Source organism: Sprattus sprattus (genome assembly GCF_963457725.1).
Source record: "Sprattus sprattus genome assembly, chromosome: 11".
Classification (NCBI taxonomy): Eukaryota; Metazoa; Chordata; class Actinopteri; order Clupeiformes; family Clupeidae; genus Sprattus; species Sprattus sprattus.
In genome coordinates, this window is record NC_137909.1 from 22,985,034 (window position 1) to 23,000,036 (window position 15,003).

General features: G+C 44.5%; 1 protein-coding gene across 1 annotated transcript; it reads left to right on the top strand.

Moving 5' to 3' along the window:
• Positions 1–262: 262 nt before the first annotated feature.
• brd3a (bromodomain containing 3a) lies at positions 263–12,419 on the top strand. The gene is made up of 12 exons (XM_080847750.1): positions 263–336; positions 3,075–3,463; positions 4,032–4,169; positions 4,628–4,775; positions 5,039–5,220; positions 5,448–5,840; positions 6,116–6,244; positions 6,838–7,047; positions 7,754–7,816; positions 8,966–9,201; positions 9,619–9,899; positions 11,887–12,419. The coding sequence occupies exons 2-12, from the start codon at positions 3,263–3,265 to the stop codon at positions 12,000–12,002; spliced, it is 2,097 nt and encodes a 698-aa protein (XP_080703876.1). The 5' UTR covers positions 263–336; positions 3,075–3,262; the 3' UTR covers positions 12,003–12,419.
• The last annotated feature ends 2,584 nt before the right edge of the window (positions 12,420–15,003 follow it).

Here is a 15,003-nt window from a genome sequence, read left to right on the forward strand (position 1 = left end):
TGTGTCTGTGTAACTTATGCCTCCTGTGTAGTTTTCACAGGCATAACGCAAATTCAGATTGTGTAAATTATGACCATGATAAGTCGTCGTCATACATGTGAGTGTGAGTGTGAGTATTTGGGGGGCGGGGGTCTTCACCACTAGGTGAGTTGCGTTGTATTTAGCAACACAACTGTCGGTGAACGTGTACTTCACAGGTCCGTGAAACAGCGCGCCATTGCGCATGGGCAGAGGACTTCTTGTATCTCATCTCTATGCTCCCCTAGCTCGGTGAAATAAAAGAGGAGCTGCCCGGACCACTAGCTACAAGCTAAACATCTCGGAGCTGTAAAATAAGTAATATTTTAAAGTATTTATATCCATCCATGTTGTATTCCGCTGCTTGTCAATGTTATGCATTTTATTAGCTTGTAGTTATAAATCTGTTCCTAATATTGTGCATGGCGTGCTGTTTACTAGATAGCAATGTTTTCAACAATGCTTCGTCTGTGCATTGCAACAATAACGTTACAACAAAAGCCTGCCGCGGGTCTTACAGACGAAATAATGTCCATATGATACAAAAATCATTTCTGATCTATAGTCTGCCAATGCTTGGAGGGTTTTGTTTATTTTTGGTAGACTAGTAAGCTCTTGGTATTAAGATCAAATGTACGACAAAAAATAGACCGACTAGCCTCGAGCTAACTATATCGCTAGCGTGCTAAAGGCTAGGTACATCTGCCCGCCATCTTTTTGGTGAATGTAAAGCTAGGAAGCCTAGCTAGCTATTTTAAAAGAACAGCAAGGAAGGCTTGGCGCATCTACAGCCAGGTAGCTAATACGCCAAAGAAAACATTTTCACATCTTGTTATGTTACATCTGCTCTCACTTTTAAACACGGACTCGTAAATCAGGCTGTTTGAGCGTGTTTTTGTTAGACACGAGACTTCTCATTTGGTTCGTATTGCATTAAAGTACTTTTTAAATATTCCCTCGCAGATCCTAGAGCAGTGCTTGTTCCTTCCCCGCGCATGCGAACGCTAGCCTGCTAGTTAGGTTGTGTAGCTTGATAGCCTTTAGCCAGCTGGCTTTGTATAGAGTTAACTCAAGCTAACTCTTGCCAAACAGAATGGTATTGGTGAAATATATGGTCATATAGCTGTACATTAGAATTGTGTACTCCTTTTGGAGAGTACTCTGTTATTTCAGCACGCCTGCGGATGAGCTGTAGAATGAATGAGTGTGGAAATGGTGTTACTTGTTAGCCAGTTTCGCTAGCCAATGTTGAGGTATCGTTACGGCCATTTGATTGTTTACGCGGGAGGTCATCCAATGCGCTGAAGTCCATGTCTGTAACTTCACGTTTTAACGCCTTGCATTCGTTTGCAAAGCTATGTACGTAATGTTGTGGTCTTCATGTTGTTAGAGCAACATATTTTAAAACGTACTGTGCAGATTTATATGTACAATTTAAGTATTATCTAGTCAAGCTATTTTAGGTCACTACCCAGGCACTTTCTTTACCCTTTTCTTTGAATTGTTACTTGCTATGCCATATTAATAACGTTGAAATGTATATATGTGGCTAGTGTGAGTCAGCTAGGCAGTGAGCTGTGTTGTGTGTTAGGAATGCCCTTTAGATATAATTCACATACTGCTAGTGTATGTTGGACAGTGGTCTACTTTGGTCCCGGTATTCTTTGCAACTTAACTACCCACAAGATGTGAACTGGTGTTGTGCAACAGTGTAAGACATGCGTGCCAGTAACACAGTGCACACATTCTGAAAACATCAGATGGTGCAAACGGTAGTGATTTCTTTTTTTGGACCTGTCAAAAACAAACTCAATTTGTGTTGGCAGTTTGTGGAGGGTGGTGTGAGAGACAAGTCCTCATAGTTTTCCTCTCTCAACCGCCCTTATTTTGTAAACATGTGAATGACAAGACATTGCAGTGTTTTAACTGTCATTTAAATCATTTGGTGCAGTTGATGTGCTTCAGGCACAACACCAATAGAGGAGCGTAAACAAGGGGATATGCTATATGGATGAAATATATATATATATATACCACCTGGTCTTGTGAATGAGATCCTGCGCTGCAAAATCTCCTTTAGGCTGTTATTCCTCTGAAACTTTCATCAGAGCGTCTGTATACGGTTAATACATAGACGTCATGGCTACTTAAAGTAAATAGACGGCTTGTTTCTGCAGAGCAGCTTCATCATAATCAGCTGTCGCTCTGTGAAGAGGCAATTGGGCCATTGATGGTTCTGCAGTGGTTTGTGATAACATCCCCTTTCAATGAGTTGGCCAGCATTGTTGTCAGAATTGTTGTTAGTTGATATGTGTACCAAGAGTCTACACTCTGCTCTCACTATGTGTATCGTTGTGCTTATTTATGACTGCCAGTTTTACTGATCACACATGAATGATGATGTGTATATATATGGGAGAGACTGAGACAGAGATATTCTCTCTTAATAAAACAGTTGGGGACCTGAACTTGGCAGGGTCAGGCTTGTCGAAGGGCCAGGCGTAAGAAGCCTTTAAGTTGGCTCACATTTGAACCCCAATCTAATATGTGACCCCCTGTACTATTGTCCCAGCTGAAAGCCTGATGCTACAGGAGGCAGTCTGAGACCCAGCACCAATCAGACTGGTCCCCCAGGGACCTTTTAGCCAGCTGTCCAGCTCAAGGCTGTTTGCTCTGACTTTTAATAACATGTGATTGCTTTAGAAGATCCCTGCCCATTTGCTATCTGTATACTCACATCATTTATAGTGTTTAGCTGTGGTAGAAGTGTAGAGGGAGTGAGTTGAATCTGCAACAGTGTTAATTGAGTTGACAATTTCTTAGAATTACATCTTAATGTGTTGATGTGCTAAAAATAGAATTACTGATGGAGAAATAAGATAATGTGTAAAGGTCAGTTATTTTAAGTGTTAAAATAATCCTTGGGTCTATTTTAAGCTTTATAGATGTCTTAATAGTGTCTGTAGTGTGTACCAAATACACTGTCATGCAAACATGTCTTTATTAGCATATTTGTGCCGTTTCTCACCTGCCCTTTGCTTCACCTTGTCTTTCAGCGGTTGCAGGCAAAGCCCCTGCCGTAGGATGTAGTCCCCATCAGATAACGGAAGAGCAGACAGACAACCAGAGCGAGCGCCCCCCTGAAACCCCCCCCACCGCATCTGCCTTGTGCAGAGGTCGCAGTCCTCCTCGCTACGACAGCACCCCCCTTCCCCCCGACCCCTTCCCATCCCCGATCACCAGCATGTCTGCCGTCACCTCGGCAACCCCAGCCCCGCCCCCCCCTATAAACCCCCCGGCCCCTGAGGTGACCAACTCGGATAAGCCAGGTCGGAAGACCAACCAGCTGCAGTACATGCAGAATGTAGTGGTGAAGACGTTGTGGAAGCACCAGTTTGCATGGCCCTTCTACACGCCAGTGGACGCCATCAAACTAGGCCTGCCGGTGAGAACTCAAAAACTCATGTTTACTTTGTACACACACACACACACACACACACACACACAAACACAAACATACACAAACACACATGCGGTTCACTTAGAGCTGCACACAGTTTTGGTCCAAACCTGTTCATGCCCACCGGTCTTGTGTCATTGTAGTCATGCAAGAGGAAATCACCACTTCACACCTGAATACATACAGCCAAATTCGGAATAAACAAAACAGCAATTGTGTAGTGCAGGTCTATGTTTGAAGTTGCATTGTGGTCAGAATGATGCAAAGTGAGGAAAGTAGGGATAGTCTAGTGTCGTCCAGTGACAAAGTAAATAGATTGTTGTTTGATTCGTAACTACGTTTTTTTCCATATCTCACAGTCTGACATCTTAGTTCAGGGCTTATGCACCATGTCAAACTAGCTGCACTTAAAAAAATCATCCTACCTCTTCCATTCCATGCACGTTTTCTGTGAGCCAGTCAGAAAGGCAAACGTGGCTCGAGGGCTCCTTTTAATTATGAGGTACATGAGATTCCACGTCTCTAATCACTGACCTGCATAATTGTCTTTCAGGATTATCATAAGATAATCAAAAGCCCCATGGACATGGGCACAATCAAGAGGCGGCTGGAGAATGCCTACTATTGGAGTGCCAACGAGTGCATGCAGGACTTCAACACCATGTTCACCAACTGCTACATTTACAACAAGGTGAGTGCATCCCACAGTTGGAAGAACGGAGATTATATTGCACACAACTTGTGTGATTAGGACTTTGGGGTTGACATTCACTTAATGGCATAATGGGTGTGTCCCATTTGAGCGCTGTGTTCCCCTTTCATTTCTTCTGGCAGGCGCCCACACTTTCCTTGACCTTTCATTTAGCGAAAAGGGATCATTATCGGCAAAAAAAAGAATGACTCACAAGTCATCCTTTGTATAGAACTTGCCATGGCAACAGCTGAAAAGCTTCCTGAGTGGTTGCTAGGTTTCTGAGGGTGATGTAGCAAAATGAACTCTTGGCCAAAGCAGAATTTTTGCTAACATTGGACATTAAATTGTGTAATCACTTTTAGTAGCAGTTTGCTAATTGATTTAGTCAAAACCTTTGGCCTTCTGAACTTGACTGGCCTAAATCTGAGTTCTCTCTCCGCCTCTCCTCCAATCAGCCAACAGACGATATCGTCCTCATGGCTCAGGCACTGGAGAAGATCTTCCTCGGGAAGGTCGCTCAGATGCCCCAGGAGGAGGTAGAGCTGCTCCCACCTGCCCCGAAGCCCCCTAAAGGTCGCAAGCTTACTGGACCACCCGGAATAGGTAAGCCACATTTTAATCGCTGCTGTAATTGAAAGATTGACCCAATACAAATTACTGAAGTTACTGAGTTCAACTACAGTTTGTCTTTGTGTCTAGCACCGATCCATTTCTTTTCAGTTCCAATCTGATTCCTACACCTGAATTTGGACATCTGCCACCAATACCAGAGCTTTTTATGCATCTGATTGGTGTATCATAAGTGTCTAGTAATGGGTGCTTTTTTCTTTTTAAACGTTTTCCACATTTCCCTTGCATTTCCTTAGGTGACCAGCAAGAGGCAGCAGTATCGTCAGCCTCTCCGCCCTCGTCCTTCCCGGTGCCCACGACTCCGGAGGCCCAGACGCCGGTCATCTCCCCAGTGCCCGTGGCCAACATCCCCTCCACACAGAACACGCAGGCTTCACCCATGATGCCTGTGGGACCGCCCTCTCAGCCCTTGATCAAAGTAAGATGCCCCCTGTTTCTCCCTCAGAGTGAAATGTTTTGTTTGACTGAGCAGTACTAGCCATTGGAGTGTAAAGGAAGATGTCATAAAACTGTGAATGTGTCTGTGAATTTAAATGTGTAGGAATGTGGATATTAGAATCTATTGTCCATCTGAATTGTTTTGTTCTTTAATATCCCCTTTAACGGAGTGTCACTTTGTGTGTTTGTGTCCCCTTGTCCCCTCAGAAGAAAGGGATCAAGAGGAAAGCAGACACCACCACGCCCAACACCTCAGCCATCACGGCCAGCCGCAGCGAGTCGCCCACGCCACTCTCCGAGGTCAAGGGTGGCAAGCCGGGCCCTCGGCGCGATAGCGTCACCCGGCCCATCAAGCTGCCCAAGAAGGACACTGAGGAGATCGAGCTGGGTGCCCAGCCACTCGGCGGTGGCGGCGGCGGCGTCAAGCGCTCGCGCCTCACTGAGCATCTCAAGCACTGCGACACCATCCTGAAGGAGATGCTGTCCAAGAAGCACGCCGCCTACGCCTGGCCCTTCTACAAGCCCGTGGACGCCGACGCGCTGGCCCTGCATGACTACCACGAAATCATCAAGCACCCTATGGACCTGAGCTCCGTCAAGGTAGGGTATAGCTAAACCACCGAGAGGGGGGGTCTAAGCGGGAGTACTTTGGGGTAGCTGGATTGTGGTATTTTTATGGTCTGTATTTCATGGACTGTGATTTACCACTGTAGACTGGTAACATGGGAGGCTAGAGGCCTAGATTTACTTTAGTATTAAACCGTTAGGAATACCAGAGAGTAGGTTTACTTTTATAGGTGGGTTTAATGTCTGTAATTTTAAGACTTTCTTTTACGGATGCTTAATTTTTCTTGTACGCTTCCTTATTGTTTCAGAAAAAGATGGACGGTCGGGAGTATACGGACGCGCAGCATTTTGCCGCAGACGTGCGATTAATGTTCTCAAATTGTTACAAATACAACCCGCCAGATCATGAGGTGGTTGCCATGGCCAGGAAACTACAGGTAGGTGGTTTACAGCCCCAAGCACAAGGGGTGGGCTGGCAATTCTGAGGGGTGAATCTTCATTAGCCTCGTTATTCAATAACCATAACTAATCGATTATAAAACAATTCTCAATGCCTCATCATGCATTTTCTCCTTCATGTTTTTTATTCATAAATACAGGCACTCCGATTTAGACTGAGTTGTTTTCCCATTAACACAAATTCTGCTCTTCTATACTACCTGTAGCATAAGTCAGTTATTTCTTCTACATTACAAGAAAAAACATTGAATGAACCTTGGATTATATTTGGCTGATATGACATAGCAGGAAGTGTTTGCTAAGTAGGCTACTAGCATTAAGCAGTGTTCATTCTGAGGGTTCAAATCCTTATCAAATTATCATAATAGTTTTTGCTTGCTTGTGTTGGAATATGGGCTAAAAATCTGCTGAACCACAGTGACAAACTGTTTTGGTGACTTGAGGTGATTCTGTCAGGTCTTGCATGCATATGGAGAGGGGGCTGTTGGCGCCAACCTCAGGCGGTTACGCAGCATGACAAGACTTGTTCTTCACTTGTGCCGTGTGTGTGTGTGTGTGTGTGTGTGTTTAGGACGTGTTCGAGATGCGCTTTGCCAAGATGCCCGACGAGTCGGCGGCGCTGAGCCCGGTGGGTGGCGGTGCGGCGGGCGGGCCGGTGGTCAGTAAGAGCACGGGCAGCAGCGGCAGCAGCGCCGACTCCTCCTCCGACGACACCTCGGACTCCGAGGAGGAGCGCGCCACTCGCCTGGCAGAGCTGCAGGAACAGGTGGGTGCTGAACAGGTGGGTTTCATTGACCGAGGACCGAAACAGTACCCCAAAAGAAATGACAAAAAAACGCAACTGCTGTTCTTCCTCTCCATCTACATCCTCTTCCTCCTCCTTCTTTAATATCCAAGCTTTCCTACCTTTCAAAGGGTTGCGTAGCCTCTCCCAACCTGAACCCCCCCCTCCCTTCCCTCCCGTCAGCCCCCACCCCTCAGAAATTGTACACGGGCCAGGCCTAAGCTTTTGACTCCGCCGCCTTCTCCTGTCTGCACTTTACGTTTTCCATTTTCCTGCGACTGGAGGGATCGGCCAGAACGGTTGGCCAATCAGTGGCCTCTCCCCTGTCCGCTGGCCCCTCCTTTTCCTCCGCTGCTCTCAGCTTTTGATTGGTTATCCCCTTGCCGTCACCCTGTCAAAGAACTAAACATTTAGCCCTCTGCTGCAGCTTTAGAAAAGCATAACGTGCGTTTATGTGGCACCAAAAGCAAACCATGCACTCACTCACTCACTCCTAGCTACACCCAAAAGACACAGCTTCAGTTTAGAAACACCACTCTCCCTTTACCAACCTTCCCCATCCAGCATGGCTAACCACCCCCCCCACCCCCACCCCACCCCTCCCTTTCATTTTCTATCTCTTTGTGTTTAGAGTAAGAAACGTTTCTTGTTCTGAGTTGTGTCCATGCATCCCCCTCCCCTTACTCTCGTTTGGCTTTCTCAGCAGCGGTTGTCTGAAAAGAAGCCCATTGCTTGCAGGCGGGGGAGTAAAAACGGGTTGCATCAGGTGATCTGCCTCTCACCCCCACCTCTGCACACACACACATTAGCCCCCCCTCCCAAAGCGCCCCATAGCCAATGATGAAAATGTAGATGGGCGCCATTGGCACATAGAATCAGTTTGATGTGTGCACCAGTGCGCCTCACTGTGGCTTGGAGTTGTAATGAGGAGCAGTAGAGGGCTAAATGATTAGGGGGAATGGCGTTTGTTTGAGAGCATTGTGCTGATTTCTGAGATTTTTGTGTGTGTGGTGGAGAAACTGCGTGTGTGTGTGTGTGTGTGAGAAGGAGACTGAGTTTGTGTGTGTGTGTGTGTGTGAATGGTGGTGTGTGTTGTGCAGATCAAGCACCTGCAGCTTTAATTGATCATTATTAAACATGGACCTGGAGTTGTGACCTAACTGCTTTTGATTTAAAGCATGGTCTGAAAGTGAACCAGGCTCATCCGTCACTTTATATGAAATGTCCACATATTTAATGAAGGAACACTGAGAGCAGTGTTTGAGTCAGGCTAACACAGTTCTCAGCATGTTCATTTAACATTAACAGGGAGAATGTCGTGGGCTGGATTGGATTGGATTTTTTTTTTTTTTTAAAGAACTTCGCGTTCGGGCGGGGTCATTCATTCTAAATCATTATTCTTCATTACTGCTGACTGAACTTCACAAGAATTAGAGTTAGAATACGGTTTCGATCATGCTGAGTGATCTCACAATCAGAGCAGTAATGCAATACACATACATATGTTATTCAAATATAGATGTGTCTTTACCTTAATGTATTCACAGGGCACTATGACTACATCAATTCAAAAAATGTTGTAAACTTTCTCGACACTGAAGCAATTGTGCTTTAAAGACCAAGTAGCACTGGCTTTAAAGGAGTGTGACCCTCCTTGTCCTATATTTTTAACCTTCTTAAAATATTGGCTTTTGGATGATGTGATCTGGTAAACCTAAGGCCGACATGTTGATTTTGGAAAACCTTAAACTGTTGGTCTGATCTCGTAACTCAGAAAAGTTGCCACAGCGCCTCCTTGTGGCGTTCAGTGACACCCCGATGAGCTTCACATCTGTTCGCCGTAAACTGACTGGCTGTGTGCGCGCAACGTGAAAGGTGCATCTCTTACAACTCCCTCCTCCTCCTCTGTCCCCAGCTGAAGGCCGTCCACGAGCAGCTGGCCGCTCTCTCTCAGGCCCCCGTCAGCAAACCAAAGAAGAAGAAGGAGAAGAAAGAGAAGGACAAGAAGAAGAAGGAGCGTGACAACAAGCACAGCAAAGCCAAGCCCGAGGACGACAAGAAGGCCAAGCCCAGCGCCGGGCAGCCCGCTAAAGCGGCCCAGCAGAAGAAGGCACCGTCCAAGAAGGCCAACAGCACCATCCCAGCCTCAAGGTAGGGCTGGCTCCACACTTAGGCACCTAACCCATGGTTTAGTCACCTTTAAGACCGTTTAAGGCTTGGAAGGGATAATCTAATTGAAGTTTAGCAATGCATGTATGAGAAGAGCACGGTAATGGACAGCAGAGCGGTAGCTAGGCTAACTAATGAGCTCTCTCACCTGGTTTCTATAGACTTCTCCATTTGTTTAGAATTGATGGAAGGAGTCTATGAGAATGTGTCTCATCTAGCCAAAGTAATATTGAGATATTGAACCTCCCTTCATGCTTGTGTGTCCTCTGGTTGTACCCTGTCCCTGGCCTGTGGAACTAAAATGGAAGTGGAAGCTCTCTGCTGGTTCTACGTCATTGTTATCATCTCCAGAATCGACAGTATCTAGCGACCCCTTAATGACATCTCCTGGTCTCCTAGGCAACCAAAGAAGGGTGGTCGCACGGGCGAGACGGACGAGGAGGAGGAGTGTCTGCCCATGACGTACGACGAGAAGCGGCAGCTGAGCCTGGACATCAACCGGCTGCCGGGCGAGAAGCTGGGCCGAGTGGTGCACATCATCCAGACGCGCGAGCCCTCGCTGCGCGACTCCAACCCCGACGAGATCGAGATCGACTTCGAGACGCTCAAGCCGTCCACGCTCCGCGAGCTGGAGAAGTACGTCAAGTCCTGCCTGCAGAAGAAGCAGAGGAAACCCTTACGTAAGTTAGCCCAATGCACACACAAACGCACGCATGTATGTTTCTAAAGTTTCTGTACTTTGACTTTCTACTGTAGAAAATGTCTTATTTCGTAGTTTCTTTACATTATGTGAGGTAAACAGACACAGGTTTATCTCTGTAGGGATCCTTCCCATGTAGTCAGCCACTTATAATTACATTATGAGCCTGTTTGTGGCAGAAAAAAGTGGTTTACTTTGACACGGATGCATGCCTCATGGATTTATATTGTGTAGCTGATTTGCTTTTGTTAATTGTCCCCCTGTAGTGCAAATTTTACCCAAAAAGATCTAAAAAAAAAATAGGACCTAGTTATATCGTCCATCGTCATTTTTGACCCACCATGGATGGTAATCATTGTGATGCCACGCCCCCCCGGTCTAGGTTACAGCTTTTCTTCGTTTTTCCCACGTCAAACATTTCATGTTATACACGTTAACTAAGCCTGCTCCTGCATCGGTAAACTTGCTCATTGTCAACAGAAATATGACGTTCAACTTTAGCGAAAGCATTAACTTCAGTGCAATGGCTACAAAATAGAATAGACACGAAGGTGTTGATATAAACACGTTTATTAAAAGTTGAACAACAAATAGAAACACAACACCTTTTTTACTGCAAAAGCTTTCAAATAATTCGTCATGCACTTCACGGATATCACAAAATATATAGGCTAAGAGCAAGAAAATAATAAAACAAACAAACATAAAGCATGACTCACATGTAAGCCTACCAGCGCGCCAAAGCGCAAGAGGGCATTAGTAAAACAAAATATAGCCTATAGTTTTAAACGTATTACCATTACATTGCCGTTGTTAGTAGATTATTAATATATATTTAATGCTTGCCTAAATATTTATTGTTGCTTGTCACCATGTTGGTTATTAATAGTATTATTATTGAGTCATTACAACCCCCACCCCCACCCATCAGAATATTGTCCAAAGACACGCAACACGTGTTTAAGAGTACCCAAAGTTAAAATGTTAGCAGAAAAAATGAGAAAAAAAAAACTCATATTTACATCCACACTCGCATGCATGGCCAGAGCCAGTGATGACTTTTGTTTTAATTCCTGACACCTCGTGTGAGCTGCATAGCAGTAAGTGATTAGGATTGTCGGTCTGAGGCTACCACACATTCACACACACACACATTCACAAACCCCCCCGACGAGACGATATCATCGTCCATCACGATGTTTCAATGTAAACATCGTCTTGTGCCAAATAAGGAGACATCGCCCAACCCTAGACCTAGGTTGAAAATCCTGAAGTTTCCTGTCTAAGGAGGTCAAAACAGATATAATGGGACAATTTCCTGAGATTTACTACATCACTGAAAGTTAGGTAGACAGGCTGCCAGGAATGTCATCTTGACTTCAAAGGATAATTCAGTCTGTACTCATAGTGGCCTCTTCTTTTCTGGGTATGTTTTTGAGATCAAGGGATATTATAAATGTCTTACATTTTTGTAATTGAAATACACATGTTCAGCAAGCAGGTTCTGTATTTGATTGACACAAAGAGCTGCTAATAGCTGTGATGTAGAGGCTGATAATCTTGTCTCACGCCATCACACTTCAGCTCATTATCTCTTACCCTGGGTCTGTGGGCTACATTTGCATATAAAGGAGAACTTGTTTGACCAGTTTTCTGTACCTGCCAATCAGAGAGCTTTGGGAAGGGATGTCCTAGTTTCAGGTGATAAACAGTAGATGATTCCACAAGTCACTCCCAGTCCCTTCTCTTTTCTCTCATGCAGGTCATCTTCATCATTATTCTGGTTGTAGTTTATATGTGTTTATGTGAGTGTATTAACCAGTGTGGTGTTAATGAATGAGTGTTAACTACAGTGTTCCTTCCTTCCTTCCTCTCTCCCTCCATCCGTGTATCCGTCCTCTCTCCCTCCATCCGTGTATCCGTCCTCTCTCCCTCCATCCGTGTATCCGTCCTCTCTCCCTGTGCAGAGAAAGGCTCGGGCCCTGGTTCCGGTCCGTCTCGTTTGAGTGGCAGCAGCAGCTCGTCAGACTCGGGGAGCAGCAGCTCCAGCGGCTCCAGCTCGGACAGCAGCGACTCTGACTGAACACACACACACACAGACAGACACACACACACGGTCTCCCCTCCTTCATCCCCAGAACCACCCCCTCTCCCCCCCCCCCATTGGGAACTTCTCCTTTTTACATTTATTTTACTTTTGACTCCCTGTTCTCCCCCTAGGTTTTTTTTTTTTTTTTAAAACTGTATTCAGTCATGTTTGTTTCAGCACCTCCTCTATGCTCCCCTTCTTCTCCCATCCCCCATATCCCCCACCTCCTCCTTGTCTTCTGAGACTCACTTCTTTTGAGAGAAAAGAAAACCAATAATAAACAAGAAAAAAAAAAAAAAAACAGCAGCGTACAGGGACATTCGCAAGCTTTTTTTCCAATGGAAGGTTTTTTTGTTTGTTTGTTTTGAGGAACATCCCGAAATCAAAAACATGCAAAATGAAAGATGACTATTTTCACTGACTTTCGAAAGGGACGCCCCCCCCCCCCCCCCCCCCCCCCATCAACCAAACTGAGTTCTGTACACCTACACAAAGAACATACAAGAGGATTTTTAAGTATTCTTGGATGAAAAAAAAATGTTTCCTAATCTTTTTTGTATAATTATTATTGTGGAAAGAAGATGTACTCCTTGCTGTCAATTTTTTTAAATGCCATTTCTTGGGGATGTGGATAGGACGGGGGTAAGAACCTGCTCTTGTCTGTCCAGCTCTGTCCCTGTGTCCGTCCTCTCCAGACCCCAGTGTTACACACACACACACAGGCGCTCACTCTCTCACAGCCTCCTGTCCTCCCATTGTAGCGATCATTGGAGATGTATGCGGATGCACTTGGATTAGTTGTATGCCAATTATCAATTAATTGAAAATGGGAGACTGCAAATTAGCAAGACAATTCTCTCTTTATCTCTCTATATAGCTCTCTCTCTCACACACACACACACACACACACACACACACACACACACACACACACACACACACACACACACACACACACACACACACACACACACACATACTCTCTCATCTTACACACCAGACTTGTTTGGTCGTGAATGAGTTTATGTCCTGGTGTCAGATTATGGCCAGTGCAGGTTAAATCACGTTTTAGACTCGAACTGTAATGCTGTTGTGATGCCACTTTCTACCAGTTGAGGGTGTGCGGTGATTAGACATAATTTTTTTTAGGCACCATTACGCTCCTCTCTCGTGTGTGTTTGGTGAGAATGGAATTAGGTTCCCTGGTTATTTTTGTGGCTGTGTATGTGAGCACATGGTTTCTTGTGGGGGGGGGGTGGGCGGCAGCCGGCGGGAGTTCTACCAGGGTGGCAGATCTGAAGACTATGCTAATTTATTCCTACGGTTGTTCCATTAGACACTGCAGTAAGCGTTTAGAGTTTTTGGTTTAAAAAGTAGTAAAAAAAAAAAACAAGCGACCACGTCTTGAGATCACAGTTGAGCAGCCCAAGGAAAAGGGTATGGACGTGCGTCTGATAGTTATGATAGAAGTTGTATTTGTAGACATCAAGTGCTTCAAATATTTCTCCATTGTATATTATTTCCTCTTTTGTTTCCCCTGACTTTGTTGTAGACAGTGTTTTTGTTTTATTTTTGAGATATATGAACCACTAGATGTGGTGTTTGGTGTGTGTAAGTATGTATGTGACCACAGGCATCAGTATCAATGGGCTGTCTTCTGTGCAGATGAATGTATTCAACCCAAACAGCTCTTTTTGTACCCTTGAAGTCATTTCACGGGCGTACAAGTGACAGACAACACGATCAACTTTCTCTGAATCCCACGTTCTTTTTTTTGTACTGAGACAACTGACCTCTTTTGGAATTCAAAACCGTTTAAATGATGTTGACACCTTTGACGAGGTCTTTCCACAAATTTATAATTTCTACCATTTTTATTTTTTTTCTCCTTTCTCCTCTCTTAGAATTAGAAGTAAGAGTCTTCCTCTCACAACGCCATCAATTTCTGAGTTCTGAATGTCAGTTGCAATGTTTATGTTTTGTGGGCGAGCTAAATGTTCAGCCGTCAACTGTATTTTTAAGTCACTGGCTCAATGAAAAACCCCTGGAGCCCTTTGCTCATGTCTCTCTGCCACAGTTGTCTGGCCCAACCCAGTTTCCCTTCAGCTTTCAGGGGCTTTACCAAAAGGAGGATTTTCATGCATATTTGGTTTGGGCCAACACTCATTTGAATACACATTTGTCAGTTTTTTTTTTTTTCTGTCTAAATACAATTGACATTTTCTGGGCAAGATCGTCATAGAACACTAAAATATTTTATCAGACGTGTTATTTTGAAATATATATGTAAGATATATAAATTGAAATGATGTACTATCTCAGATTTATCTTGTACGTGATTGCACTTATTGCAAAAAAAAATGGAATCCCCAAATAATATACATCTTAAACCAATATTCTACTCTACAAAATCAGGTCCTCGTGAGAATGATGTTACTGAAAGCAGCCTTTTAAAAAGAGATATATACAGAAATATGTAAAAAGTCATACACACAGTCATACAGGCACAGTTCAGCTCATGTTTAGGCCCCCTGAAGTAAAAGAAAGCTATTCAAATGACATCCTTTTATATTTTTAAAACAAACAAAAACAAAAGTTTTATTTTATACTTTCTTTTGACGTGCATGCCAGTGTACAGTAAGTCTCTTTCTTTCCTTTTTTCTAGCTGTGTTATTGTCCCTTTACAGGAAGGGCCATGCAGGAAGCAGGTGAAAGGTTTTGGGGGGGGGATGTAAAGTTAGCCTTAGAGCCAGGCTTCTGTCTCTCCCTGTGGACCTGGCTGGGGAGAGGAAGGGGAGGCTGGGTGGGGTGGGGGTGGGGGACTCTGAGGTAAAAGCTACGCTATGGTGTAATCACTCACTTGCGCGATCCTGTACTCCCATGTCTTTTTTTTTTTCTTTTGTTACTTGTTTGTTTTTCTGTTTTGTTTTTGTTTATTTTTTCATAAAATAAATGAGGAAAAAATACCCCCTGATGTGATTTCTGTGTTGCACTG